The sequence below is a fragment of the Colletotrichum godetiae genome (genome assembly GCF_030913485.1).
Source record: "Colletotrichum godetiae strain CBS 193.32 chromosome Unknown BDP55scaffold_19, whole genome shotgun sequence".
Classification (NCBI taxonomy): Eukaryota; Fungi; Ascomycota; class Sordariomycetes; order Glomerellales; family Glomerellaceae; genus Colletotrichum; species Colletotrichum godetiae.
Window position 1 is genome coordinate 88,407 of NW_026851267.1, and position 26,830 is coordinate 115,236.

The 26,830-nt window shown below is 54.5% G+C and overlaps 7 protein-coding genes and 1 non-coding gene across 8 annotated transcripts; 5 read left to right on the forward strand and 3 right to left on the reverse strand.

The window, feature by feature from the left end:
- Positions 1–283: 283 nt before the first annotated feature.
- On the reverse strand, positions 284–841 carry BDP55DRAFT_631596 (uncharacterized protein; the record flags this gene model as incomplete). Its single annotated transcript, XM_060572306.1, has 1 exon — positions 284–841. One exon carries the CDS (start codon positions 839–841, stop codon positions 284–286), a length of 558 nt encoding a protein of 185 aa, XP_060429894.1.
- A 3,185-nt stretch (positions 842–4,026) lies between these two features.
- On the forward strand, positions 4,027–6,696 carry BDP55DRAFT_551691 (uncharacterized protein; the record flags this gene model as incomplete). The annotated part of the gene is made up of 1 exon (XM_060569133.1): positions 4,027–6,696. One exon carries the CDS (start codon positions 4,027–4,029, stop codon positions 6,694–6,696), a length of 2,670 nt encoding a protein of 889 aa, XP_060429895.1.
- Positions 6,697–8,111: 1,415 nt separating this feature from the next.
- BDP55DRAFT_t158 lies at positions 8,112–8,218 on the forward strand. Its single transcript has one exon. It is a non-coding gene; the product is annotated as a tRNA-Ser (tRNA).
- A 1,053-nt stretch (positions 8,219–9,271) lies between these two features.
- Positions 9,272–10,273, forward strand: BDP55DRAFT_693616 (sterol desaturase family protein; the record flags this gene model as incomplete). The annotated part of the gene is made up of 1 exon (XM_060577244.1): positions 9,272–10,273. The coding sequence occupies one exon, from the start codon at positions 9,272–9,274 to the stop codon at positions 10,271–10,273; it is 1,002 nt and encodes a 333-aa protein (XP_060429896.1).
- A 273-nt stretch (positions 10,274–10,546) lies between these two features.
- On the reverse strand, positions 10,547–12,864 carry BDP55DRAFT_693617 (breast cancer protein; the record flags this gene model as incomplete). The annotated part of the gene is made up of 2 exons (XM_060577245.1): positions 10,547–10,856; positions 10,922–12,864. 2 exons carry the CDS (start codon positions 12,862–12,864, stop codon positions 10,547–10,549), a joined length of 2,253 nt encoding a protein of 750 aa, XP_060429897.1.
- A 3,933-nt stretch (positions 12,865–16,797) lies between these two features.
- BDP55DRAFT_728258 (ubiquitin-conjugating enzyme) lies at positions 16,798–17,368 on the forward strand (the record flags this gene model as incomplete). Its single annotated transcript, XM_060579412.1, has 2 exons — positions 16,798–16,821; positions 16,898–17,368. The coding sequence occupies 2 exons, from the start codon at positions 16,798–16,800 to the stop codon at positions 17,366–17,368; spliced, it is 495 nt and encodes a 164-aa protein (XP_060429898.1).
- Positions 17,369–18,216: 848 nt separating this feature from the next.
- BDP55DRAFT_768111 (TBC domain-containing protein) lies at positions 18,217–20,961 on the reverse strand (the record flags this gene model as incomplete). The annotated part of the gene is made up of 1 exon (XM_060581014.1): positions 18,217–20,961. The coding sequence occupies one exon, from the start codon at positions 20,959–20,961 to the stop codon at positions 18,217–18,219; it is 2,745 nt and encodes a 914-aa protein (XP_060429899.1).
- A 3,852-nt stretch (positions 20,962–24,813) lies between these two features.
- Positions 24,814–25,219, forward strand: BDP55DRAFT_662630 (uncharacterized protein). The gene has a single exon (XM_060574819.1). It carries the CDS (start codon positions 24,873–24,875, stop codon positions 25,194–25,196), a length of 324 nt encoding a protein of 107 aa, XP_060429900.1. The 5' UTR covers positions 24,814–24,872; the 3' UTR covers positions 25,197–25,219.
- The last annotated feature ends 1,611 nt before the right edge of the window (positions 25,220–26,830 follow it).

Consider the following 26,830-nt stretch of genomic DNA (forward strand, 5'->3'; position numbering starts at 1 on the left):
CCCTGGTTGTCTAGGCGCCGCCTCGATTCTGTGTGATGAAGCTGAGCCAGCGAGTCCGGCACTTGTAGTGAGGCTACTACAACCACCACCATTTTGTATCTCTGGAACGTTGAGAATAACTCTCTTTTGCGTATGTCGGATGTAGATGGGATATTGCCATCACAGATATCCGTACTGACAGTGGTACTGCTCCAAACTCAGGATCAAGTCATCAACAACATGAAGTGCGTCGCCTGCAGATCCCGATTTCCCTTCTCGCGCAATTTACTTTTCCCACGCTAAGTTACCGAGTCCCTTCCAAACTGTATAAATCGAATGGTGAGACATTCCGCGGATGCAAAAGACAGTCAAGACAGTCAAGTGCGAAAGCTAGCAATCTGCACGACACAGTGAGACCGCGGGAAGGGACCCAAGTTTGAGCGTTGCGTGCCTTGCCAGCGTGCCATCGGTGCAGCGAGGGTGATGTGATGCGACCAAGGCAAACCAAATGAGAGACAGGCACAAAAGTAAGTAGTGCGCGGGACTGAGACTTGGAGGGAGATCGTGTGTAACCCCTCGCATGCTGGGCAGGGCATGACAGGGCTCGGTGAGGAGCGTGATATATAGTTGCTTTCCCCTCTTGAGACTGCTGTGCTGGCTTAGATTTGGAGTTTACCTGAATCTCGCCCCTCGTCCTTTGGGCCATTTCGAACCCTCCGAAGAACATTCCGTCCTGCTTGAGCACATTCGACACAGCGACAGCCTCGTCCAGTTCCACACCTGAGAAGAACGAAATCAGCAACAAGCCCCGCGCGGCAAGACAGGTGCTGAACGTTGAAAACCCGAGGAGTAAGTTTGCCATTTATTTCCTAGTCCTGGGCGTAAGTTTGCTCAGCTCGTCTCATGTCCTGCAAAGACTTTCGGGAGCTGAGCCCCCCACCCGGAACGTTTGCCGGAAGAAAAAAAAAAGCTTCTCTGTTGTTAGCAAATCTCCCGCTCCCGAGTCCGCCCCCGGCATTCTCGCGCCGCTTTCGTTTTCGTTTGCTTTCTGGTCTGGTCTTCTTGGGTCGAGTCGTTGGATGCTGCGAGCTTCTTCTTTGTATCTGCATGGAGTATTCGTCGGATGGATTTCCCGTCCCTTGTTCCCACCGACAGGGTCCTTGTTGGTATCCGCACCGGGCCGGAAAAGCGGGTACTGGATTACTGCAGTTGGGATTGGTCAATGGCCGGAGCTTTGGGCCAGGGGTAAAATTGAACCCTTTTTTGAGTTTTTTGCGGCTTGCCAGTCGCACGTGGTTTACCGTTTAGCAGTTGCCTCTTGTTTGGTCTTTTTTTCTTCGTTTGGGTGGGAAGGAGGGAAATGAAGCTGACTGGAGTGTTTCAAGCTGACAAGTGTGACAAGAACCAACCTTAGGATCCTTCCTTCCTTCAATTGCGACCAAGGCGACGTGCCTATCTGCTATCCCATCTTGCGAGGCAGTTGCGACTCTGAAGCTGTCGTCACCGGAGGCTTCCCGTCCCTTCCTCAAGAATTTGGCCCCGGGCAGCCCCCTGTCTATTCTACCCCACTATTTCGGTCCCGTGCGCCTGGATTGAGATTTGCACCTGGAGGGGTCGACTTCAGACACAGGCAGGGGCGTTCTGCTTCGTACCTTCCACTGCAGCAGTGTACACCTTCCGCGAGCACCTGGGGATTCGTACAGGTCTGTGGGTGAGCGAATCTTCTTTTCTTCTATTCATCTTCCAATTAATTTACTCATCTCGCGTTTGTTGCAATTTTCTCCTTCTACGCCTTGTCATTGTCAAAAAAAAAGTTCCTACGGGGTAGAGTGGGTGTAGGCGAGGAGCAAGCCAAAGTTGGACGCCCATCCTCACATCGTCATACGGATATCCGTACGGATACAGGACTCATCCCTCCCTTGGGCCTCGTCTCCTTTTCATCCAGTCTTATCCAACTGCCCCGTTGACGTCTCTACCATTGTCCTGGGTAGCATCCTTCATGGCTGGAACATGATTCGCCGTTGCGTCCCTGCTATCTTGTCTGATGTGCAATCGGCATTGCGCAGCCATCCTAGTGGTGACGCCGCACCACGCAACACGTTTTAATGCAGACTGCAAAAAGACACACGCATTGTGGCATTCCCAAGCAAAATCGGGGCTTAGGGGGGTCAATAATACCATTCTGGGGCTAATAATACGGCCGTTGCGCCATGTTCAGTCACAACCACCACCCTATCCGCACCTTACCGTACCTCATTCGACAGGACAGTCAGACACCCAATATTACCTTCCGGTGAGATGAGGGAGCGCAATCAATAATTCAGGTACAGACTCTCTTCTCTTTGCCACATACTTTCCGACAAGCTGCCTTGGCTTGGGGGCTACCTGACGAAATACGGGATACCTACCTTACGGATACATCTCGCATTTTCAAGATTGAAGGCCGTTTGGTTTTGGGCCGCCGCCGCCTTTCATCTGTCAATGCGACGCTGGGCAACTGGATCAATCTCAGCCTGACTTTTTGGCTTCCCACGTCTTCCGCGCTTCCATCGCCTTTCCCTTTTCTCTCGTCTCGCACTCTCAATTTTTCTGCCTGACCCCCCCCCCCCCCCCCCCCCCCTTTATCAACTAAATCTTTCGCCCATCCCCGATCTAGTCAAGGGCAGAGAGATCAACGCCTAGAACGTACGGATTGAAAGTAGAGTCCTGCCTGTTAACCACACATTGTCGTCACTCGGAGCAACCAATTAATCGATCTGTACTCTGGAGTCGGACTGTGTCAATCATTCCGCCCAATTCCAACCCTCGCACCCCGACTCCCTACCAATCACGTCCAACAACACCCACCCACCATCTCTCTTCTCAATCTCATCTGATCGAGCGCAAGGGGCGGACAAGAGTGAATTTTAGCAATTCCAGGGGCATATTCGATACTTTAGTTTTGAGGGCAAGACCGCAATACCTCGTACAAGACAACCAAGAAAACCGCGAGCACGGCCCCCTTCTCTTGATCTCCTCTTCTCGGTCGATCAACGCGAGAAACGAGACAAGACGAGACAATCCGCACGAAAACCAGAGACGCTATCCCGAACGCGCTCCGCTTCACCCTGTCTGCAGCTGCAGCCACCGCTGCCTGCATCAACGTACTCGTACCAAGACGCCAGATCCATACCTTTTTTTGCTTTCCTCCATTACTCCGTACACCATATGCAGTACGCCGCCAGTACCTGACAGCTACCTCGCGACCGCTGCTGGCCATCCTGCATGAACACAGACGCTGGCCTCGCTGGTCCTGGACACCGGACGCTCCAGACTCTCCCTGGTTCTATCCACCATTCGCAGTTGGTCGCCCGCGCCTTTCCTCCTGCGTCTGCAGTCCCGTAGCCATACCATACCACCTTTCCTTGCCAGGCACGCCAGGCTTGTCGACCTTTACCGACTCCGCGTACCTGCGCCAACGTCTGGCTGGGTACGTTCTCGCCTCACCGCTGGCGTCCCAGTACTAGCGAAAGACGCGACCCTTTCCGGGGCCTTTCTCTACACCCGATCCAGCCTGAGATCCCATTCCTTTCCTCGTCATCCGACACTCGTGGACCGTGGTGCAGCCCGGATCCCGATCGACGCACGGTAAGGGGGGCCCGCGGCCGCCCTAGTTCACCGTTTCCATTGTTCCTGCTGAGTCTGTCACAGTCACAGTCGCAGTCGCAGTTGCAGCAGTCACCCGGACCCTCTTCTCATCCCATCTCAACCGTTGTTTGTACGTACAAAGTACTCTCGCTGTACGACGTTGCTGCTTCTGGAACGGTACTGCATACTGCACACTGCTGCAGCCTTTCCTGCTTGCTGCCCACCACCACCACACCACCACCACAACGCCGCCCCGACCGCCCGCCCAGCGCAGTCAGTCCAGCAACTGTTCCGTGCCCTCTCCTGAATCCTGAAGCCGGTTCCGTGTCGAACTGCGCTCGCGTGGTCTGCTGGTCTGCTGGTCTGGTCTGGCGTGGTCCGTCGACTACCCGTAACCTCTTTCTTTCTCCCTGCGTCGCCATGGACGACTACGATCCAAACTCAATCCCCCCTATCCCCCAGCGCTACCGGAATCTTCAAACCCCTGAACCTCAGCCGCGGAACCGCTCTCTCCCACCACCTCCTCCTTCGCGCCACGCCGATGCCGTTCCCAGCTCTCCCGAGGTCATCTCTTCTCTCATCACCAGCTTTGCTGTCATAACCAAGCCCGCCGACCAACACTTTGAGCGCAGCACCCCGAGCTTATCAGTCCCTGCAACACCTCGCCAAGGCAGCTTTGGAGTCGACTACGGCGCCTTTCACCAGCCCTCCCTCGAACAACTCCGGAAAGAGAGCCTACCCCTCGACGAAATCGCCGCATCCGCCCCCGTTATCCGAACCGCCAAACCCCCCTCCGGATTCTCGCCCTTGACCGCTCCCAAGTCTTCTCCCGCCCGCGACGGATCCGGCGGCCTCAAGTCCCTCTTGCGAAGCTCTTCCAGGCCCTCTTCCAAAGGCTCACTCGGGTCGCGAGACGATGCGCAGAGCATAGGCAACCTTTCAGTAGAACGTGGTTCTGCGCCCACCCCAGAGCTCAAGAGACAGCGCTCATTTGATAGTTGGGGTAAGAAGCAGGGTAGGAGTCACAGGGGCTTGATGTATATGAGCTCCAAGGAACGACTACGAGAAAAGGAAGAAAAGAAACGCGCGAGCATCGGCGACCGCAGTTCCAGCAGCTTCACGGGAGCTTCCTTACGACCCGACCCTTTTCTCGCCGAGACGCCCATTAGCGAAGAGCCCGCCTACACGCCAGACTCACCCACCCGAGGAAGCGCCCGCAAACACCACGAAATGGCGAGCCCCGGCCCCGAATCCGCCAGCAGCCCTAGAGCGATTCCCGCGCGAGACTCGTCCCTCTTCAAGACGGGAGCGAATGCGAAGAGATCATCTACGAGATCCTCTAGGTCAAAGAGAGAAAGCGCCAATAGCACCAACGAAATAATATTTGAAGGAGAAGAACAGACTTCGAATTCGCGGGAGGCACCTAGGCGGAAACACTTGTCTCGCCATGCTTCCGAAAACGACCTCGCTAGAGCATCGGCCGACGCATCCGGAAGGTCTTTCAGCCGCCCTTTCTTCGAGTCTAGGCATACGGAAAACTTCCTAACAACAGGACCGTTATTTGAAGAAGAGGATGTGGAGGATAGTGCGCCGTTCCCCGCTGTCGCTCAAGGTCGTCGTCGGGATGAGCAGATCGCCAGCAGACGAAAATCAACACGCGAGGCCCCAGACGCAGGCGAACCCATCAAGATGAAGCGCAGTAGCTCCAGGCTCAAGCGGCTCTCTCAGCCGTTGAGTCCCAAAGGAGATGAATCACAGGCGAGCTCACGTAACTCGGCAGCGTCGCCCGACCCACGCAACAGCATGCCGGCCGGGTATGAGCGTCCCCGCAGTGCAGACTCGATTGATGACGCTGTCGAATCGTACCTGTGCTCACCTCGACTGTCGCAAAAGATTCGACATCCGCAGACCGGACGTGTGATTTCCTTTTCCGAGGTGGGAGATGCAGATGGCTCGGCCGTTTTTTGCTGTGTGGGAATGGGATTGACGAGATATATCACGGCCTTTTACGACGAGCTCGCGTTGACGCTGAAGCTTCGTCTCATTACACCCGATAGACCTGGTGTGGGCGACAGCGAGTCGTACGCCGACGGAACCGCGACGCCACTCAGCTGGCCCGATGATGTCTATGCTATTTGCCAGGCCTTGAAGATTACCAAGTTTTCGATCCTCGCCCACTCCGCCGGCGCCATCTACGCGCTGGCTACAGCTCTCCGGATGCCCCAGCATATCCGGGGAAAGATCCATTTGCTCGCGCCCTGGATCCCACCCTCGCAGATGAACGTTTTTGGCACGTCGCAGGCGCTGCCACCCACAAACGCGATTCCTACTTCGCAACGCATTCTACGAGCGCTTCCGACAACGTTCTTGAAGGCTGCCAACAGCTCGTTCATGTCTGCGACGAGTAGTTCCATCACCAGTTCGCTGCCCAAGAATCCCAGACGCAGCAAGCGCAAATCCACCGCCACCACTGGCCGGGACACCCCGGCGACGCATGGGAGCAAGCGGGACACGACACCCCACCTCGACAAGGAAAACCTTGGCTTGAATTTTGATCGCAACAGCACAGGCGACGACCTCTCGGGTAGACCCATGCTGCCCGCCACAGAGACGATGGATAGAATCAGGCCAACCGGCACGGCATCGGCGCAGGGGCACTACGATGCCGATGCGCAGGTCATTGCCGCCGCGTCGGATGCATTGATGGATAAGGAGCGCCAGACGATTTACGACACGAGATTGACGCACGCCATCTGGGAGCTGGCCACAACGGGAGCCAACCCTGCCGTCGACCTACTGGTCTGCTTGGAACGCAGACACACGATCGGTTTCCGATACGTTGATATTACACGGCCTGTCGTTATACACCACGGTAGCCGCGACACGCGCGTGCCAGTTGACAATGTCAAATGGCTCGGCAAGACGATGAAGCGCTGCGAGGTGCGCGTTCTTGAAGGCGAAGGTCACGGCTTGATGGCGAGCGCTGGCGTTATGGGCGCGGTGCTCATGGAGATTAGCAAGGAATGGGACGACTGGCTGCGAGCCACGTCCAAAAAGGACGACCGCGGCCGGAGAACCGGTACGCGGTAATGGGACCTTGATGTTGAGGTTAAGGGTCCCCTCATTTTACGGTCACATTTTTCTTTTCTTTCTTTCTATTTTCGACATTTGGATGACCTTGACCCAATTACGATTTGACCTACACTTTTGATTTATATCCAATACCTACGTAGGGTGGAGTTTTGTAATTATTCTCAGGCGGCCCATGTACGATTTGTGGTTGGATACCTTTTTGTATGGCATCGGCGTCGAGCGCGTGTGCAGGCTTAGGGTGGGTTGATTGGTTGGTTGATTGGGCGTCCTGGGGACGAGCTTCGATGGGGTTCCGAAGCCGTGAGGGAAAAGACACCAGGGCCAGCAGGGTTATTTTATGAAGCAGCCTTTGTTGAAGAGCATCGCTCCATAGTATATAGCAGTAGTACAGCATCGGTCCGTTGTGTCGCGCAGCAGCTGTGGACAGACGCCGTGTAATGTGTTAATACGATCTCCTTTGTGGAACATGAGTCTTTCAGTTGTTGTCTAACACGGCTTTGTTGTGATACGCTCCCTTTTTTGCGTGTGACTGAGTATCTTGTCGTCTTTAAGTCCTCAAGGGTGCCTAGAGAGCAGGAAACCTAGTGAAAGTTTCAGTCTACAGTACTCCTCGTGGAATCCTCTATGCCACCTTTGTTGCCGTGCACTCTTTCCCTTGTCTGAGTCTCATCTGAGGTAGGTGGCTGAAGAGAAGTTCATAAAGGGAGATTTGCTAAGGGAGGTCATGAGAACAAACATATAAAGGAAACTACTACATAAGGTGCACAGCATAAAGTCCTCTCCTCACGATGCCAACTAAGTGGCACTTTGAGCTACTATCATTATCATAGTTATCATACTGCGCTTCTTGGAGAGTATTCCTCAAGGAATAAAAAGAAGAAAAGAAAATAAGAGTTGTAAGAATAGTAGGAATAATGAGAACAGTAAGAGTCACATAAGTAGTGAGAATAGGAGGAATAGAGGTTCGGTGTTGGGCAGCAAACTATTGTGTCACCTACTGGCGCGTTGGCGGGCATCCTACTCTATCACCCACTTGCCACCTCTCGTCTTATGCATCCCACCATTATTGCTGTGCTCTTCTCTTTGCCTGGTCTAAGCCTCTCTGAAATAGGTAGTTAAGCAAAGGTATTCAAAGGGAGAATACCTCAGGTAAAGTGACGAGAATAGAGATACAAAAGAAAGCTGCCCATGGACTTCCACACAAGTTACACGACAGAAAACCCTCCCCTTACAATGTCACCTCCCGTCTTACGCATCTTACCCTTATCTGCGGCTGACTCCCGCGGATCTCGATCCAAGACAAGCACATCGAGCCCACCCCACCGTGCCGCCCCAATATCCACCCTGACATCCCCACGCCTCGTCTCAACCCAACTTAGTCCACAATAGGAGAGGGAAATCCCATCAAACCAGGCGAAGTGCCAGAGTGGTTAATGGGTGTGCCTCGAACCAAGTCATCACTTGATGATCCTTCTAGCACATGACTTCGGTCGCGCAAGTTCGAATCTTGTCTTCGTCGTTGTTTTTGATTTTTTTTGGTTGGGTTTTTGGGGGGATGTGTGTGGACTCTTTGGTGTCCATAGCTTGGGAAGGACCCACTGGGCCTTGGGTAGCCGCGCTTCCAACTAGTATTATAGAGGTCTTCTGGTTGTTATGTTGTGTTGTGCCGTTGCTGGCCGAACTGAGGACACCAGTCTAGACAAGAAAGACCGATTTTGGCCAAGTTTGAGTGAGATTCATGTGCTTCTCCGGGCTGTTGGAGAGAATGCGACAGGTGGATCAGGTTCTTCTATTCTCAGAGTGACTTGCAAAGTTCTTGGGTATCTCTATGAACTGAGTTGAAGTTTAAGCTCTGTGAGCGATCCTGGGCAACGACTCATGGCCCGGCTTTGAAATCGGTGGGAATGGGCATTTGTCACTCTCCATTTTATGGAATGAAGAATTGACCTTCGTTAGAAACAGACGGCAGAGAAGTACGTGATTTCAAGTCGCGGAATTATCTGACTTCGAGGTCTCAAAGCAATTTGTCCGGGCCAAAACTCTCCAAGACCAGCTCCGGGCCGGCACGACGGAGCAAAGTGGGGTCAAACAGTCCGCGATGAGGTCGGAATGCAGTCCAGCCATGACATTTAGAGAAAGAAACTCCTTTCTACCTACCTCATGGCCGAGTGCCTTCTCTGTCCCTAATCGCTCTGGACTTGAACACCACAAAACTCTCCGACCTCATCTCAAGATATCCTGTTTGGTCCAGGCCTGGCGCTAATTCATGGTGGGACGCAAGAATCAACACACCCATGCGACGCTACGTCATGGCTGCCAACGTGCGCCTGGATGCTGCTGCTGCTGCTGCTGCTGCTTATTTACCACGCGCCCTCTCATTCAACGGCTCAGCCCTATCGCCAAAGCCAAGAGCTCTTTACCAAGTCGCAAAGTCTGTCGCCGTTTACGATCCTGAGACCGACATCTCCATCAAGACAAGACTTTGGCTTCATTACCCCGAGTTGGACTCACTCAGTCGACTCTCACTTACACCTGATCTCAGCCACAGCACCCACCCGTCACCCTCATCACCATGGACATCCTCCTCTCCCTCCCGATAGTCTCCTACTTCCTCGCCCCCTCCATAACCTCCTGGTCGACCTCCCTCAACCTCCTCTTCTTCTACATGACCTGGACAACCCTTGTCCTCTCTCATGGGCCCCTCAAGATCCAGCTTCTCGGCGCCCTCGCCATCCGCCTCATTCTCTGGCTCCTCCCCTCCCTCGCCTTCCTCCTCTTCGACACCCTTCTCCCCTCCCTCTCAGAATCGATCAAGACCGCCGGCGCCGCAGCCCTCCCGCCAACCCACGGCCCGACCCTCCTCAAGACCCTCGCCCTCGCCCTCTTCAACCTCGTCCTGTCTGCCGGTCTCGAGGGGGGTACGAGCCTGGCGTACGCATCCTACTTCCGCGAGCCCCTCTTCCGCGCATCCTCGGCCTTGCCGCTGCCATTTCAGCTCATAAAGCACGTCGCTTTCCTCATTGCTGCGCGCGAGGTCCTGACGTACTACATCCACACGCGCATCCTACACTCCCGCGGCAGACGCATCACCTCGACGCGCATAGGCAAGCTTCATGCTTCGTACGCCCACGCCCGCGCCGCGCCGCCGTTCTCGCTGATGCTCTTCGCCGACCACCCGATACCATTCCTGCTCCACCGCATCGTACCCATTTTCGTGCCGGCTGTGGTCCTCCGCCCCCATCTTTTGACGTACTTTTTGTTTGTTGGCTTCTGCACCATCGAGGAGACCATGGCCATGTCTGGGTACAGCGTCGTCCCGGGTATCGTCATGGGCGGAATCACGCGCCGGACGGCGATTCACTATGCCGGCCAGGGGGGTGGCAACTTTGGTGCGTGGGGCGTGTTGGATTGGGCTCATGGCACGAGTGAGGGACAGGACGTGATTGATGATATGCGAGCCGAGGCGGAGAAGCACCGTATCAAGGAGCGGAGTGAGAGAGCGGCCAATAATGGCGTTGGATTCGTGCAGGAGTTGAAGAAGGGCCGGGGACGCAAGGGGAAGAAGAGCAACTGAGTGTGGTTTTACTGGTTTCTTATTTCTTTCTTGTGAGTTTGGATGGTTCTGCTGTGCGTCAAATGCAGTTGCTTCTTATATGTTCCGAGGATACCCCCCAAATCACCTAACACGTCTAAGTATCTTATATATATATACCGACGAAATCTACCCCAAACCATGTGTCCTATTCCCCCCCAAGGTCCCTGATCCAATGCGCCCAAAGGCCGGCTTCTGTATGTAAAATAAAAAAAGCAAAGGTCCAGTGAATCAACAACAATACATCTTCATGCTTTATGCCCAGCTATTCTTCTTCTTGAACCACTTGAGCGTCTCCAGGGCCGCCTGGACGCGCATGCCCAACCTGGCGTCAAACACAAACGCCTCCCACGCGACGACCTTGTCGAGCCACTCCTGGCACTCGTCCATCTTCTTCTTGCGGTAGTCCGCCACGGCCTTGGCCTGGCCCTCGGCATCCGCGGGCTCGTCTGCCGCGGGCTGGCGCTTCTCGGGTTGACAGCACTCGAACCAGGCCACGGCGGCCATCTCGTAGTGTGCTGTCGGTAAGGGGTACTCGTCTTTTGTTGGGCCTTTGAAAGCCGCTCTATCATTTCGTTAGTATTGCTCTTACGATTACAACTCTCCACGCTAGGTGACCATCCAACGTACCTGTCTGCGCTGAGGACTTCCGTCTGCAGAATTGTCCTCGCGTCCTCAAACCGTCCCAGGGTCCTGTAAATCGCCGCCAGGCAGATTGACCGGATGGAAGCCTCATCGGGCGTCTTTTTGACCTTCTCCAGTGCCTCGGCAGGCAGAGTGCATCGCTCCCATCCCAGACTCTTGATCGACATGTGTAGCTCCTCGTCATTCATCCTCTTCGTACCGTTCCACAGGCTCACCATCTCCTGCGCGGGGCTAACGCAGACGGCATCGGCCAAATCAACCTTGAACTCCTTTGCGCGCTCCTCCCACTTTTGAACCTTGCGCGTAATAAAGGTGTCGAACGGCAGCTGGCGCGCCATAAACTTTTTCCGGCCGGCCGTCGTCGGCGCCTTGCGGAACAGCTCCTCGGCCTTCTTCTTGCGCCGGCGCATCTCGTCCTCGTCCTTCGTCTCGGCGTGGAAGGCGTCGCGGTACAGCTCCAGCTCGGCGCACCCGGCCATGTAGTAGTACAGCGTATGGCTCCAGTCGTTGAGCTCGAGGCAGCGGAGGAACGTCTTCTGCATCAGCTCCCAGTCCTGGTGCGACATGGCCGCCAGCGCGAGCTCAAAGGCGTTGAGGGCCGTGACCTGGCGCATCTTGGACTCCTGACCCGTCGTCAGGAGCTGGATGGCGTCCGCGAGGCGGCGCTGCTGCGCCAGGACGCGGGATTCCTCCACGCGCCAGAGGCGGGAGTCTGGGTACCGCGTCCGCATGGAAGCGAGGAGGGCCTCGCATTTCTGCGCGGGGTACCCCACCATCTCGGCGTTTGCGTCAAAGTCCCGTTCCGCGGGCGTGATGTCCGCCTGGCCCAGGAGTCCGTTGTAGTAGCCCAGTAGGATCAGGCCAGATACGGCGCCGTTGAGGTTGTCAAACTGCGTGCTCTTCCAGAGCATGCGCACGCCGCGCTCGCGGTCGCCTCGGAAGCCGACGACGTATAGCAATCGAGAAAAGGCGGGCGGGACCATGCTGAGCATGAAGAGGAGCATGCCGAAGCACATGTTTGCACCGCTATGGATGAAGGCGTCGACGGGGTTCGAGAAGACGCCAGAGTCCGTGTCTGAGTCGTCGGCCATTTGTGAGGAGACCTGCAGAGGGGCGAGCTTGGCGTCGCCCGACGGTGTTGATGTGCCGGAATCGAGGCTGAGCGCGGCTAGATCCTGTGCTGGTGGTGCTGCCTCCGTCGCTGAGCCGTTTACCTTCTTCTCCGCTGGTGTGGCCGCCCCTGATTTGGGCACCTCGTTGGCGTCTACGAATTCAATATCGCTGTCAGACTTGCGTTCCAGGTCGGCGAACTCTTCGTCGTCGAAGCTACCGGGCATCTTCTCCTCACTCATCCTTTGCCGCAACGGCGGCGGATCAGCCTTGTTCTTGTCCTTCTCCAGCGCCTTGGCCTCCTGCATCATGATGCTGTCGAGGGTGACGAATGCCTTGCGGAGCTTGTAGAACCCCTTCAGGGCCTCCGTCAGACTCTCGTGCAACACGGCGACGACGGCCGCCATGAGCTGCGACTCGGCGTGGATGAGCAAGAACTCGGTACCCGGCGCGTAGATCCTACTGCTCGTGGCGTCCCGTTCGGCCTTTTTGTAATCCGCCCAGGCCTTGGCCTCCGTGTCGGCCAGCCGTTTTGAGGCCTCGTTCATGACCTCCTTTTCGAAGCCGAGCACGGAGCGGAGGAACGTTGTCATGGCCAGGCCCAGCTGATGAAAGGCCGAGTCGCCCTTGCGCAGACGCTCCTCGGCGCCGTCAATGTCGTCGTTCATGATGAAGGCGGCGGCTACCATGGCCTCTTCGATATCGGCCATTTCCTTGGCGGAGAGCTCCTTGGAGGAGAGGTTGACCGACGATGCGGCCGGGCTCGCATTGCTGCTTACCTTACCCGCCGAGCGGAACCATGAGCCCAGTCTACTCATAGTGAATATGTGATGAGAGGTCAAAGTGTGGAGGGTTTCCCGTGGGCAGAATGCAACGTGGCCAACTACTAGAGAAGAATGGGAAGGAAAAATACACGAGACGGGCTGGTTTTCACTGATTCGGGACCTCGGGAGTTGACGAGGATGACTAGAAACCGGAAGTGCTCCGGCGAGTCGCTGACAGAGTGTGAGTGTGAGAGTGAGAGTGAGAGAGAGGCTCGCGGCAGGCAAAAGAGGGCCGTGGATCCCAGCGACGGACTTTGGGCGCTGAAACAAACACGGGTCGAGAGAGTCCGAATCTGGAATGCCGATTGGCGAAGGGGATGACGTCTTTTTTTTTTTTTTTTTTTTTTTTTTTTTTTTTTTTTTTTGCCTAGTTTGGCCGCTTCGTGTGAGCGAGTGAGTGAGTTGGGTTATGCTTGTGAGTGTTTGTGAGTGCGAGTGTACCAGTCCGGAGCTCTCTGATGGAAGCTTCGATTTCGTCCCTTTTTTTTCTGTGTTGGTGGCGGCAACCCGGAGCTTGGCTGGGAATAAAAATGGACACAAGGGTACCCGGTAAATGGCGCTGTTCGGCGAGGATAGAGATGGGGACAAAGACGCGCGAAGCTAAATCTGAGATGGAGAAGTGAGAGCCGAAAGCGGTCGAGAGCCGTGCTCAGTCACCTCAGTGAGCTTGGTGCTGGCTGGTGGGCCTTTTGGTTGTGGATTGGGGAAGCTCTCGATATTAGAAGAGATGACCCTGATGTCCTCGGTATCATGGGGTGAAGGCAAGGCTGGGGAACGAGCTTTTGCTGGTGACGACGTTGATGTGACTGCTGACGATACGGAGGAGGTTAGAAAGGCTGGCTTAAGAAAATAGCATGAGGTAGGAGAAGAGGGGACAAGTAAGCAAAGGCAACAAGGTATGGTTGAGTACATGTAGGGAAAGAGGGTTGGGTGAGAGCGCAGCTCAGCTGTTGGACAAGTCAGGGGTGCACGTACTGAACCAGTGAGCAGTATCCGTACACGAAAGGAATTACCAGACGGGCCAAGAGTTCGCAACGGCCGTCATTGACAGGCAAGAGTAAGATGGGCCAGGGGTGTTTTGACAAAGTGGGTGTGGTGTATGCGGTGAGCGTTGCGCGTTGCCGTACAACTTACGAAGAACTGCCAAATACACGTATCTGCGGCTTCAGGGCATTGAAGAGGCAAGGTCAGAGAGGGACGGCCGAGCCTTAAAGGTAGTTGTACTTTGATGTCCACAGTCCCAGGTGGCGCGGGGCACGAGGGAGGGAGGTTATGGCGGGAGGGCAGCCCGGTCGAGAGACTTGGCTCGGATGGGTTCCTAGAGCTGGAGCTAAGGGTTTCTCGTTCATGCGCCGGCGAGTACACCGGTTGAGAATTGAGACGGTGGTAGTGATGGGCAGGATGAGATGGGATGGGTTGGTGCTGATGAGCGTTGTGTGTACGTATGTTGGTTTGTGTATATATTAAGTGTACGGACAGAAGCCTGTAAAGATACCCGGTAAGGCGGTACTGTAGGCAGATCCGGCTACTCGGCCGGAGCAATGTTCTCTTAAAGAGAGGCGCAGCTTCGATTCACCAGCGTACCCGTACAGAAGTTGTGTAAACTCTTTAAAAAAGGCTCATTTTGTGAAATGGGTAGGGCCCTTACGAGTGTTGAGTGATGAATCACACAGCTTTCCTCCGCAGGTTCTTGACCACTTTACCAGGGAAAATCCGCTAGTGAGATTCAAAAGAGACTGGACTCACTGGAGAGAGTCAGCAGAAGAAGAAAAAGTTACGACCTGTGCAGATGTAGCGTCGTATTCCGTGCTTTTGAGTGGTGGCTGAGCCTGCCGCATCCGCATCCGCATTCGCAATTTGGTGTGTCCTTGATCCATCGGCGCCATGATATCCATGGATCGTTGGAGACTTCATTGATTGTCACTAATCCAACACTGCGGTCAGTGGGGGATGGCCCCGGGGTTATCGGGTCGTTCGGCTGCTGTCAATCCCCGAGTTACATCGGGGGCGCGTGCCTTTACTCCCTCCGCTCCGGTCCTCGTCAGCCACTTTCACTACCTTGCCGTATGTTGAAGAATTTTCGTATCCTCACACGAGAATGAGCCTGTGCACGGTAGAGTTAGATTTCTCCGTTCATCGAACCTCAGTTGCGAAGCTGCTGGGAAGCCTGACGATGCGCATGAGCTAGCCTGGACTGATCCCACTGGCATGCGCGCGGGAAGCGATCATTCAAAGTCCCCGAGACTCGACTCGACGCCGGGAGACGCCATTGCTAAGCAACCTAGGGCCTGGGCATCGCCAGAGGTGCGGACCCAAGGTTCCCTAGCCAAGAGATCATCCGCTACTGCATCTTGCATTGCAGGCAGAAGCTGGCGGCGTTTCCTTGGTCCCCACGAGTCCCCTCTCCAGCTGTCTGGTCGGCATGCATAGCATAGCTAGTTAAATAGAATAGAGGACACATGTCAGAAAGTCACATGTCCAAGGTTTGTGATGTTCTTCACAGATGGAAGAGCAATTGCATTCTCGGCTGGGTGGCCTCGTCGAGAGAGTGATGAAGACAGAATGCCCAGGTCACTATAGGAAGTAGTAATCTACAGCATCATCAAGAGTCGACTGACGGAAGTTTCCTTCGTCTCAAGTCCCCAGACATCCGTCCCGATGCAAAGATCTGAGATGGTAAGCGATTGCCCCTTCAGGATATGCATAACGCGCCCGGCTGGTCTCGTCCCTTGGTCCCCGGCCGCGTCGGTGCCTCGCAAGCAAGCCGCGCAACCCACACATGAACGGGCTCGCGTGCTCAGTCCCTACATACTTCTAGATATCTGTAGGCCAGTGTTATAGGGAGGCCCCTAGTCCAACTCAGTCTGAGTATTTACTCTTAATATTCATCCAAGGACGACCTTCACTAGTCCTCACATGTTGAAAAGTCCTTGGATGAGAAGCGTAAAAGGACTTGTTGCGAGTGCATGAAATCGTGTTGTGAAAGTGTCACTAGCTTGGAGAGTATTATCGTAGGTGTTTATGCTGCATCGTACCCAAATGGTCTATGGGTGCAAGTACCATTCTAGAGGTTTCAAAAGCTCTGGTTTACTTTAGGGCAAGGCGAAATTCAGAGTTCTCGATGAGATTGAAGATGGATTCTATATGTCAAAACAGTTATAGATTGACAACGGAGAGTGTTTATTACCATTAGCACTGCTTCTCAAATAATTGTCAAGTGAGTGAGCATCTGTGTCTGTCTCATTGATACTGGCCCATTAGATAGACAACCGCCACCTGGGTCTTAAGTCTACAAAGAAAGCCGACGAGCAGAAATTTTCAGCATCGTTGATCGGCAATGAACAAGTGTTCTCGGTTTCTTTTGAAGGCATCCCCAGAATATGAATGAACTTTCATTTCTTGCTGCCTTGGACTGTGACGCCGAGTGAGTTTCTACCCCGCTGCGTCACCTCCTCAGACTGAGCTCAGTGCTCCCAAAAAGGTCAAGAAGAACCGCCCTTGGCACTGCGACGCTTCGACCTGGCTGCCTCTGACCTCCCCCCACCACGCCTCTGCTACCCCGCCATCGGCCGAGACACCAAGCTGACTACGTACCTTCCCACCCAAAGCCAGAACACCACGGCCAATCCAGAAACTCCATCATCGCCAACACAACACCATCATCAACCCTGCCTGCTATCCCTGCTGTCAGGAAACAATATACGAATTTGCTTGTGACTACCACAGGATAGTCCTCCTCGACCCCACGCCAATCAACAGCTCGTCATCCTCCAAAGCCCCAGGGCACCATCCAGCTGCTGCCCAAGAGCTTCCAACCTCGAGGGTTCCCGGTTCCTAGTCGGCAAAGCTCACCGACCACCAAGCTACCCAACTCAATCCCAGCATCAACACTCCAGAATATACCACCACCACATATCATCGCCCATCATGTCGAGCAAGCGCATCGCAAAGGTACGCCAAACTCCCTCCCCCGATCCCCAAGACCACCACCCCCATACTTTACTAAAACCCCAACTCAACTGCCTAGGAACTGACTGAGGTCACCACAACCCCTCCCACGGGCATGTCCATCACCCTCGCCCGCGACTCAGACCTCCACGCCTGGCACGTCTCCCTCACCGGCCCCGAAAACACCCCCTACGCAGGCGGCACCTTTGCCGTCCTCGTCGACCTCCCCAAAGACTACCCCTTCAAGGCCCCCGTCGTCAAGTTCGCCACCCGCATCTACCACCCCAACATCACAAACGACGCCAACGGCAACATCTGCCTCGGCATGCTCAAGTCCGAAAACTGGAAGCCCGCCACCAAGCTCGCCGCCGTCCTCGAGGCCGTACGCTCCCTCCTTGTCGAGCCCCTGCCAGATGACCCCCTCGAGGCCCGCATCGCAGACGAGTTCAAGAATAACCGCGTCGAGTTTGAGAAGAATGCTAAGCTGTACGTTACGCGCTACGCAAAGGGCCCAATTAGCTTTACCGCCTCAGAGGCGCCGGCCAAATGAAGCAATCGAACACGGCCAGTTCATAGTACGTTGAAGGAGGTGTCTTCCCAAGTACAGCTGGGTGAAAGACGACGACGACGATGACGACGACGGAATAAGACTAGGACACCACGAGATAAAGTGCTGGAACCTCCTGGGGTTCCAGTCATATCTCGGTGATTTGAGCAAGAGTAACAAAAAACGACGGCGTTGATCGGTCCAGACAGTGAGCATTAGCGGCGTTAAGGAGATGGGATTTCGGGGTATTCCATGCTTTTTCCATGGATTTGGAATAGTCGCTAGGCATTCAGACGGCATCCCACAATTGGCCCATTGCGTGGGTCGATAGTCTGGGTTGTCCCACATCCAGAGCACGTAGGACAGAAGCCTTTTGAAATGTGTTTCATCCAAGTTGGCGTTCATATTATATTGTTACAGGACGCTGAATTCAGTCACTCATCATTACCCACTGGAATCGACGTAGCAGCAGTGTGGTAATTCAGAGACTCGATACCTTGCTCGTAACAACTCGCGGGTAGAAGCAAAACACTGTTCATCAAGACTCGCAAGATATAAGGGGCACAAAGGAAAGCTTGAGCGTTGTGTGATGCTACTAGACATCGTATCTACAACTTGGTGAGACTGTGCTTCACCCGTTTGGGCACTTCCTCCACATACGTTCTATGCCGAACCAAAAATCCAATATGCTAGGGGCGTGACCACGCTGCCCTCTTTCTAGAATGATATCCGTTTTCGCTTCCCAATGGTACCGCATGCCATGTAGTCATTACCCTTGAAATGCAAATATTCCCTCAAACGCCGTGGCTTAATGCATGCATGCAACTTTTGTTCCTTCTTCTGCGGTGGGCTCACGATACCTCTGCTGATCTGCCCAGCCTCCTGCGTCCAAAAATGGTGCCTTTTCTACGGACCTCTCCTTCGGCTTCGGTAGCGTTGGCGCTGTCCACGCCGCCTGCGTACGTGGCCGCCCTTTGATGCTCTGTCTGAACTTTAACACGTCTTTCTTCCCGTTGGCTGTCAATCGTATCTTGGCTGATATGCCCAAAGCCATTGCGACGCTTAAAACAAGCCTCCATAAGAGCATTGGCATCCAGCAGCTTGCGAGGCATGGCCTGGATCACGGAAAACATCTCCATGGGATCCGTGACTGATCGAACCTCGTTTTCTCCAAGCTTGAAGATGGCCAAGGCAATGCGGAATAGAGTCTTGGAGCCTTCATAGAAGATGACGTCCCATACGCGCAATGTGCTCTCGATAGGCAGAGTACCAATGAAACAGCTCATGAACCACGCCGTCATGCAAAGTGTGATGGGCGGCAGACGGTTGGACGAGATGCTAGGTTGGTTCTTCCTCCTCACCCTCGGCTTCTTCACTGGCTTGACCGGCCGCACAGCATTCGGGTCGCCCTCCAGATCGTCACCAATCTTGGCCCAAACAGCAGGCATGGACTCCCTAATGGCATTCATCAAGACACCAAGGTCCACCTTGGAGCCTTCGAGACTCATCTCGTGGGTGCCGGGTAAGTATAGGCGAGTGATAACGTTCAACAGCCAAAAGGCCTTCTCTTCCGAGTCCATGAAAAGAAGGAGTAGGCCAGCTAGGAAGTTGAGGCTTTGGCAGTATCCGATGCGTGGGTTGTAAATAGCAAATGCGTGCAGGACCCGTCTGAGAGAGGAGATGATCGCAGGCTCGTTCTTGGCCTCGCTCTCAGAGTCGTCCGTTGACTGGCCGTCACGCGTTGGTTCCGTGTTTGGCTTCGATGACATGCTTGCAGGCTTGAACCTGACGTTGTCCGGGAATGTCCGATGAAGATCTCGCTCGATGGCCTCCACATCAATGTCCTTGGCCTTCTTCTGCAGCAGAGTGTCGTAGAGACCCGAATGTTTTGCCAATATGGCAGGGCCTCCTGCGTAGTAAAACCAGGCAGCCCCTCTCCACTCGGGCGGAATGCCTTTCCTTACAAAACGTTTCGCCTTCGCACTATGGGGAGGGAATCGTTCAGGTTGGTTCGTCATCAGCCCACTCTCCTTCATGAATGCAGTCCACTTCTTGCGCCGTCGGTCGAGATAGTCAGAGTAGCCCTTGTCCCAGGCGTCATACTGTTTTCTATTGATATGCTGGTTGGCCTTCTTAAAGCCGTATCGGTCTCGTGCGCCTGGATCCTCGGTTTCGGCCGGCTCGGGATTTACGGCCGTTCGAGCAGAAGAGGCCGAAGGGCTGCTCAACTGCGGAGACGTAGCTGGTGTATCGTTCTGGAGAGACTTTGCAGAGTCTCGCTTTTCATTAGTATCCTTATTGTCGTCATTACGATCATAGTCGGTCAAGCCGAGCTCCTTTGGCAGAGATGATGGGTATTCGGAAACCCTGAACATCTCAGTTGATTCGCGAACAATGGTGTCCGAAGCCGGGACAGTCAACGAGGTGGCGGCGGGTGCGGTCAACGGTTGACTCAAAGCCTCTAGCATTCTCGTGTTCCGCCTGTTGATCTCCGCCGCTGGGACGGGACGCACATCGTCGTCGTCGTGGTCCTCGGGACTCGAGTCATCCCGGAAGCCCTTTTCGTACATCCCCATAACGTCGTCAACACTAAGCTCCTCCCCGTTAGCGTACAGCGATGGAATCGAGCTATTCTTGGTGAGAACACTGCTTCTTTCCGTCACGTACGTTCCCTGTGCACTGGATGCAGTCATCTGAGATCGGTAACTCGATCTCATCTCGTCTTCCCCGCTCATCCACGGTGCCTCCCTCGCATATGTAGATAGACCCGAGCTCGAGCTGTCGACGCGGCCGTAGGCCATTGGAGGACGGGTGAGGCCTGACGGAGGCGGAGCACTTCGTAAACGAGAGGGCGCGCGAGGCTCGTAGAGATCACCCCCTGATGCTGGGATCGAGGCAAACGTCGAGGCCGACCTTGTAGATGATCCGGACTGGCCCCGCGGCCGCGGCCATGCTTGATGGTGCGAATTGGGGTCAGAACGCGGGTCTGAAGGAGAGTAATTGGCGCGAGGTCGGTATGAGTCTTGTATCGGTTGTTTGATGCTCGGCCTTCTCGGGCGAGAGAAGTTGTCGACCTGCATGGTGTCGATCGATGAACGGTCGTCTTCGTCGTACGGGATCGGGGATCTGATCGAGCGAGCGGCTCTGCTTGTCCATTCGTCGGCGCTCAAGTCGTCGTCGAGGTCATGACCCGGCCTCGGTGCCAGCGAGGGGAACGTAGGGGAGGAGGGGTAGTGTTGGGCGGAATCATAGGTAGGGCGTCGAGGGGATAGAGGCTGCGACTGGGGGCTTGTCGAGTTTTGTTGCATTCCAAAATTGCTCGAATTGTTGGCGAGCGAGTCCCAGCGCGGAGGGGATGTGGGCAAGGGATGTGCGTGTGGTGGTGGGTAGGCTGCTGGGAAGTCGGAGTCGGGACGCTCTGGAACGTCAGAAGTTGAGATGGGTTTCGGATGGGTCCGCCTTGAAGCATAAATACCGAATTGGCGATGCTTCATGCTATTCTGACGGTGGACGGTAGGGTCCTGGTCCGCCATGGCTCCGGGGGCGATCTGGGCGTCGGGATGGCCAGAGTCCGCTGCCATGGCCATGAGGGTCATCGTGGCTAACTCCCCCAGGCCGTTATATGGTAGCTGGGAGTTCTACTCGAGCAATTGAATTTGCGGGCAACGCGTTGAGACTGCAAGTGATGGTATTGTTTCGCGGGTCTCCGTCGGCAAGGTCGTAGTTGATTGTAACTTATGTTATGATAGCGTGGTCAAGTATCTGCAATGGTTTTGCAAGTTGATTGTGGTAGGGCAGTCAAAAGCGTTCCTGACGATAGCATTGCGGCACATGCATGAACCTTGCGTTTGGCAGCAACCCTCTTTGAATAGTCTCAGCAACTCGCGACGGGGATTGGTCGGGCGGGGCTGGTTCCAGTGGTTGATCGCTGCTGAAAGCCGGGATATGGCGGGATGAAGAACGGTCGGTGCGAAGGTGGTGCAGAAAAAAGGGCGACTATCGGGACGGTTCGAGCAAGGAATGGCAGGTTTCCAGCGTCACAGGGCGTAGGAGACGAGGTGATACCCTGAGTACAGTTCATGCGCATGCGCAGACAAGCTGGGGGCTGGATGTAAGGGGTGAAGTTGGACGTCAGAGATCGACCAACAGCTGAGTCAACGGGGGTCGTTTGAGCTGGTAGGTGGTAGGCCGGGACTTGCGAAACAACAGATGCAGAGAGCCGGAGACGAGCCGCTCAGGCAGGTACAGACGTATTAATTGCAGATGCAGGAGATTGTCGTCGTCGTAGTCGTCGGCAAAGTGAGGAGAAGGCAAGGGAGCGGTATCCGATCCGGGTGGTGCGGTAGGCTGGCACGCTTGGTAGTATTGTGGTGTTGTGGCAGGTCTCCAGTGCTCCTTTGAAAGTCCCCAGTCGGCCAGAGGTATTAAACTGGATTGGACGAAAGGCTGGTGGTTGGTGGAAGTGTTTTGGGGGGGGGGGGCCTGAATCTCCTTTGGGGGCGGATGCCTGTTGTCGCAGATGAAGATGCTAAAACTGAAGCGAGCGTTTGGACCCAGACGGGGGCGGCGTCGTCATTGGCTTAAGCCCACTACAGGAACATGAAAACAAGAAAAAAACAACAAATGAGGACTTGTCGAAGGTTGAGAGGCAATGACGGGAATCGTCAAGGGTTCCAGTCCCCAATTGTGCAAGGCGTTGACTCTTTCTTTTTGTTTTGGTGGTACAGAAAGTATCAGAGCGGGTTGGGCATTTGTGGCGGCGCCAAGTTTGAAGTGTCTCGGAGACGAAAGGGCGATTGACTCGTGCGTCAGATTCTGGGCTAGGTACGCTGCCACGAGGCAGAAGCAAAGAAAGGCGGCGGTCGGGTATCGGAAACGGTTGGTGATTGGCTACTCTTTGACAGACGGATCGTCTCAGTGTTGTGCAGTCAGAGTGCGAGTATTCGAATGTCGAATTCTGTCGAGAGTGGCCGAGCGATGGGGAACGAATAGCAAAAGTGCGATGCTCTGCTTGGCACGTTGAGCGTTGAGGCAAGGTGAGGTACCTTGGACAGGAAAGAAAGTGCGAGACAAGTCAAGTCCCAGGTGAACGAACGGACGGGATGAGAAGCAAGAGGAGGAGGGAAAAAAAAGATGGCAAGTTGAAATTCGGGCGAGTTGCGCCGACGAGAAGCGCGGCGTCGGATGCCGAAAAAAAACGGGAGACAATTTGAGAAGGAGGCAAGGAACAACCAGGGCTGCGTTGGGAGGCAGGAGGCGGGAGGGAAAGAGCCGCCGAGAAATAAACTGGACGACGAGGAAGCTGCGCTGCTGCTGTTCCTGCTGTTGCTGCACTGCTGGTGGATCAGAAAGAGGAAGGAGCGATGGATGCCAGTACGGACGCAAGTCGTAGGTGCAGGTGCAGGTGCAGGTAGGTGCAGCCGCAGACAAGTGCAGGAAGGTGCAGGAAATAATTAAGGTAAGGAAGGTACGGAGTAGGTAGAGAAGAAGGGATGGGAGGGATGAGCCACGAAGATGAAGACGAAGAACCAAGACGACGACGACGACGACGACAACAACAACAGCAATGGCCCAAAGAAACAAGGGAAGGATGACTGAATAAGATGAGGAGATTGGATAGACTCCGATCGTCCTCACTTTCCCCTTGCTCTCTCGCTTGTCCTTCGCCTGACGTGGTTACTCCCTCGATATCATAATCCCTAACGTATGGTAATTCTATATGCTCGCTCACCCAGGACTTTTTTTTTTTTGTGAAGCGGACGGACCATCAGAAAATACGCCAAGGCAATTTAGTTATCAAATTCCAACCTTCCGCTTATGATGGTGAGCAGACACCCCAATCTCTACCTTACTTCGTATGCTTACTTTACCTACGACCCATGGATAGAGAACACCTACGCCATACCTAGTACTCCGCTACATACGAAGTACGGATATATTTTCAATCCATTCTATCCGTACGATGGCGGAATCGGACACTGAGAGACACCGCCAGATCCGAAGGGTCGCAATGAACATGGAATGGAGTCATTCAGGCCTCCTACCGAGACCGAGACTAAGGTAGGACCAAAACCAAAAAACCAACACACACCAAGTCCAACACACCAACGGTCAACCTGAACCCCATTCCGAAAAGGAAGAAAGCCGCCCTCGCAACGACACAGATTGATTAAAAACGGTGAGAGAAGAGAGTCAGTCAAAACCGCTGCCAGCGCCACCTTTGCAGCCCATCTGGCATCGTGGACTCTTGTTTCCCCAATATCGTCGCTTCTCATAAGCTCACAGGCACGCACGCGGATGCTGCAAGTCAACAAGCACAGGCACTTTTGCTATGAAAAATCTCATCAATCCGATTCATCACTCCATCCATATCGTCACCAAATTTCGCACACCTGCTACTAAGGACCAAGGTGCCATCCTTCCCCGCAGTCACTCGTCAATCATCTCTCAGTATTCCACCCAGGCCTGGTCAGGTCGGTCAACGCCTGTTTCCAAGGCCCCATGTCGCCCTGGTCGCCCATGTCCACGGTCCTCGTCTTCCTGGTCACGTCTCCGTTTCTTCCTTCGAGAAGCAGAATCCATCAACTCGGGATGTGGCCCTTCGATAAGAGTACTTGCATCTGCCAGCAAACTCACGCTCTGCCACATGTACCTTCGTCTCATGTTTCTTCTAGCGGGTTTCCCGCCTCCCTTGCATCACCCGGGCCCAATGACACCCTTGGTATTATTACAACGCCCTGACCATTTCCCTGCCTGGCTTGCGCATCCGGAGCGTCCAACAATATTTCGATATGACGCCCGCCCACGAGCTGACGAGAAGGGCAAAATTGAGAGAGACAGGGCACACTGGCACAGGGGGAAGAACTCACCAAACCATCAAACCCTGGACAAGAAACCCGGACGGTAGGCGACTTCGACAATCTCTCTAATTGCATCGTGTCGTCGAGGAACAGGGAATGGCAGCACGACCCCCTCCATGCTACAGACGTATCTGGACGAACATCCGTACGGTGTACCTACTTGTACGGAGTAGATGCAATGGGAACCAACAAAGGTCAGAGAAACGAGGCCCGGAAGCACGTCCGCGACCGACCGACCAATTCTCACCACCAGCGACCACCGCGACGTCCCGATATCAGACGCAACGCAACCACTTGCAGGGGGCTCAAGCAGCGCCGTTGCTTGCAGGGGCCAGCGAACAAGGCCTGTCTCCTGTCCGGCGCCGGCGGCCCTTCCCACTGGGACAGCTTGGGGCCGGCCCTCCACCTTAGGCTTGCTGGCCATTCCACTTCGCGGGAAGAGGGTTTGCTAGTGCCCCTGGTGCCTGAAGCTATTCCCAAACGAGTACTCGTCATCCACTGCCCAATCACCTTACAATTTCCCGGTCCTGGGCCTGGTAACGTACCGTTACGATCCTCACTGGTCAACTCTCCCTTTTCGAGCGGTCTCCCAGAGAAAATCTGCACCTCTATCGTCATGTGTTCAGCTTGTTGATCCATTCCATTCTATGCATCAGGTAGGGGAAGCTATTTTTTTCCTCTCTTTTGTCTGCGTGCTCTGGACCCAGCACCCGCCGTTGGCAGGGTCTCCCTCAACTAGCTCTTTCCTTAGTTTATTCTTCCCTTTCCTTTTTTTCATGACCTTATTCTGCGCCTTTTCTCCATCTGGAGATGCTTTCTTGTGGATGTCCGATTGTGGAATGTGGACCGACTTAACTGGTCTTTGGACGATTTCTTTCCCGCCAACAGCAAGGCCTTTGCTTTTGGTTGGGGTTTCTTCCCATGCTCAATGGCGGATGAGAGAACCGAAGCCAAGCCATAAGTACCTATAGTCATGTCTTCGATCAGCAAAAGTACCCTGAAAGCTCGACAACGAAGCCTTCGCCCCTTCGCCGCTAGGAGGGACAACGGGTACCAATCTGACGGTTCTCGTGCACATCGCTACCAGCAGGCATGCATCATCCCTTCTCACGCCGGCCGCTACTACATTGATCTCGATCATCAGCTCCATTACAAGCAAGGCATGGAGAAGTTGTTCTCGTTTATTCTTTCGCCTCGCCTCGCCTGGATCCCATCTCGATCAGAAAGCGAGAGTCAAGACACATGTTCCGGTATTCTTGCTTGTTTCTTTCGAACGACTACGACGATTCGGACAGTCCATCATTATCCGCTTCTCCGCTCCAGTATGAATACAACCATGACCTGCTATCGCGGTATCGCCCAATTTTCCAGTCCGCTGTATTCCGCGCATCGCCGACGTGTCATCGATGTACACTCTCGGCGGCTGCTCCGATGGGCGACTCCAGCCCAGATACATCACACCTCTCTCCCTTGGAAGTTGGCTGAAGCTATGCCAACTCATAAATGTATCCGTAGAGCCGGATACTACCCAACTTTCTCAACAGGCTCCACAACCACATCCACCACAAGCATAGTCAGGAACGAGCTCAGCCATCTCGAGAACACGCATTGAACACGGAGAGCACATATCTCTTCGGCCTGTCCCGTCCCCGAGCTGCGTTTATCATCTTGTTCTTATGCCTTCTCCCTGCCTCGGACTATCGACATGTCAGCCCTTTCAGGATATCAGATCGGCAATGTCTCATCCTCCCTGGAAACACCATGAGGGGAACCTTCGGACTGGTCGGGTTCGTGGCCCAACAGTTGCCAAGGGACAATTCTTTCTTTTCTCAACTCTCGGCCACCCTGCCCGAGCGGCTAGCATACCACCATACCTACCGCCTAGGTCTGGCGATAAACCGATCGCTGGTGGGCAGTAAGGGTTTTTTGCCCTTCACCGTCGGTAGCTCCCGCCAAACATAGCGGGCTAAACCAGCAGAGTCTCCGTATGTTTTATCGAATACTTCCTGCATTCAATTGCGGGTGCGTTAAAGCTTTGCCGCTTATCAGCCTCCTTCTCGCAACCCTTGTCGGTCGAGGATGCAAGTCGCAACCAGTGCTGAGTAGCACGTGTTGGCAACCTGGGACCTGGGACAGCCTCTTTGGAGTCCATGAGCACTTTGGGACTGTGGTCACACGTCGCTTATACGACGCGCCCTATTGTCGACACAGCGATCCAGCTCCTCCCTCATATCTCTCTACGATGCAAGACGGAAAGTTCCCCATGCATGAGCGCGTTGATGACCGATCCGCACCATTCAAGAGTATCATCTCCTAGGCACTAGGTATTGACTCGATGGACTGACTCTCTTCCTCTCCGATTTCTCACATTCTCTCTCCTTCTGTATTCACTGATCAACCAGCTCGACTAGGGCATGCGCTCGTCTCAAGGACATCCGCTACCAACCTCTTTCAGGGCTGCAAGTGCAGGCTTGCGTGCATAGAGACTGGAGGGGCGATGACGGAGCTCAAGGTCCAGTCTGGTGGGTGGCCGCCAAGCGACTACGGATTAAAGATGGAACGGAATTGGCCTTTGCGACCCGGATGGACTGGACTTAACTTGGAG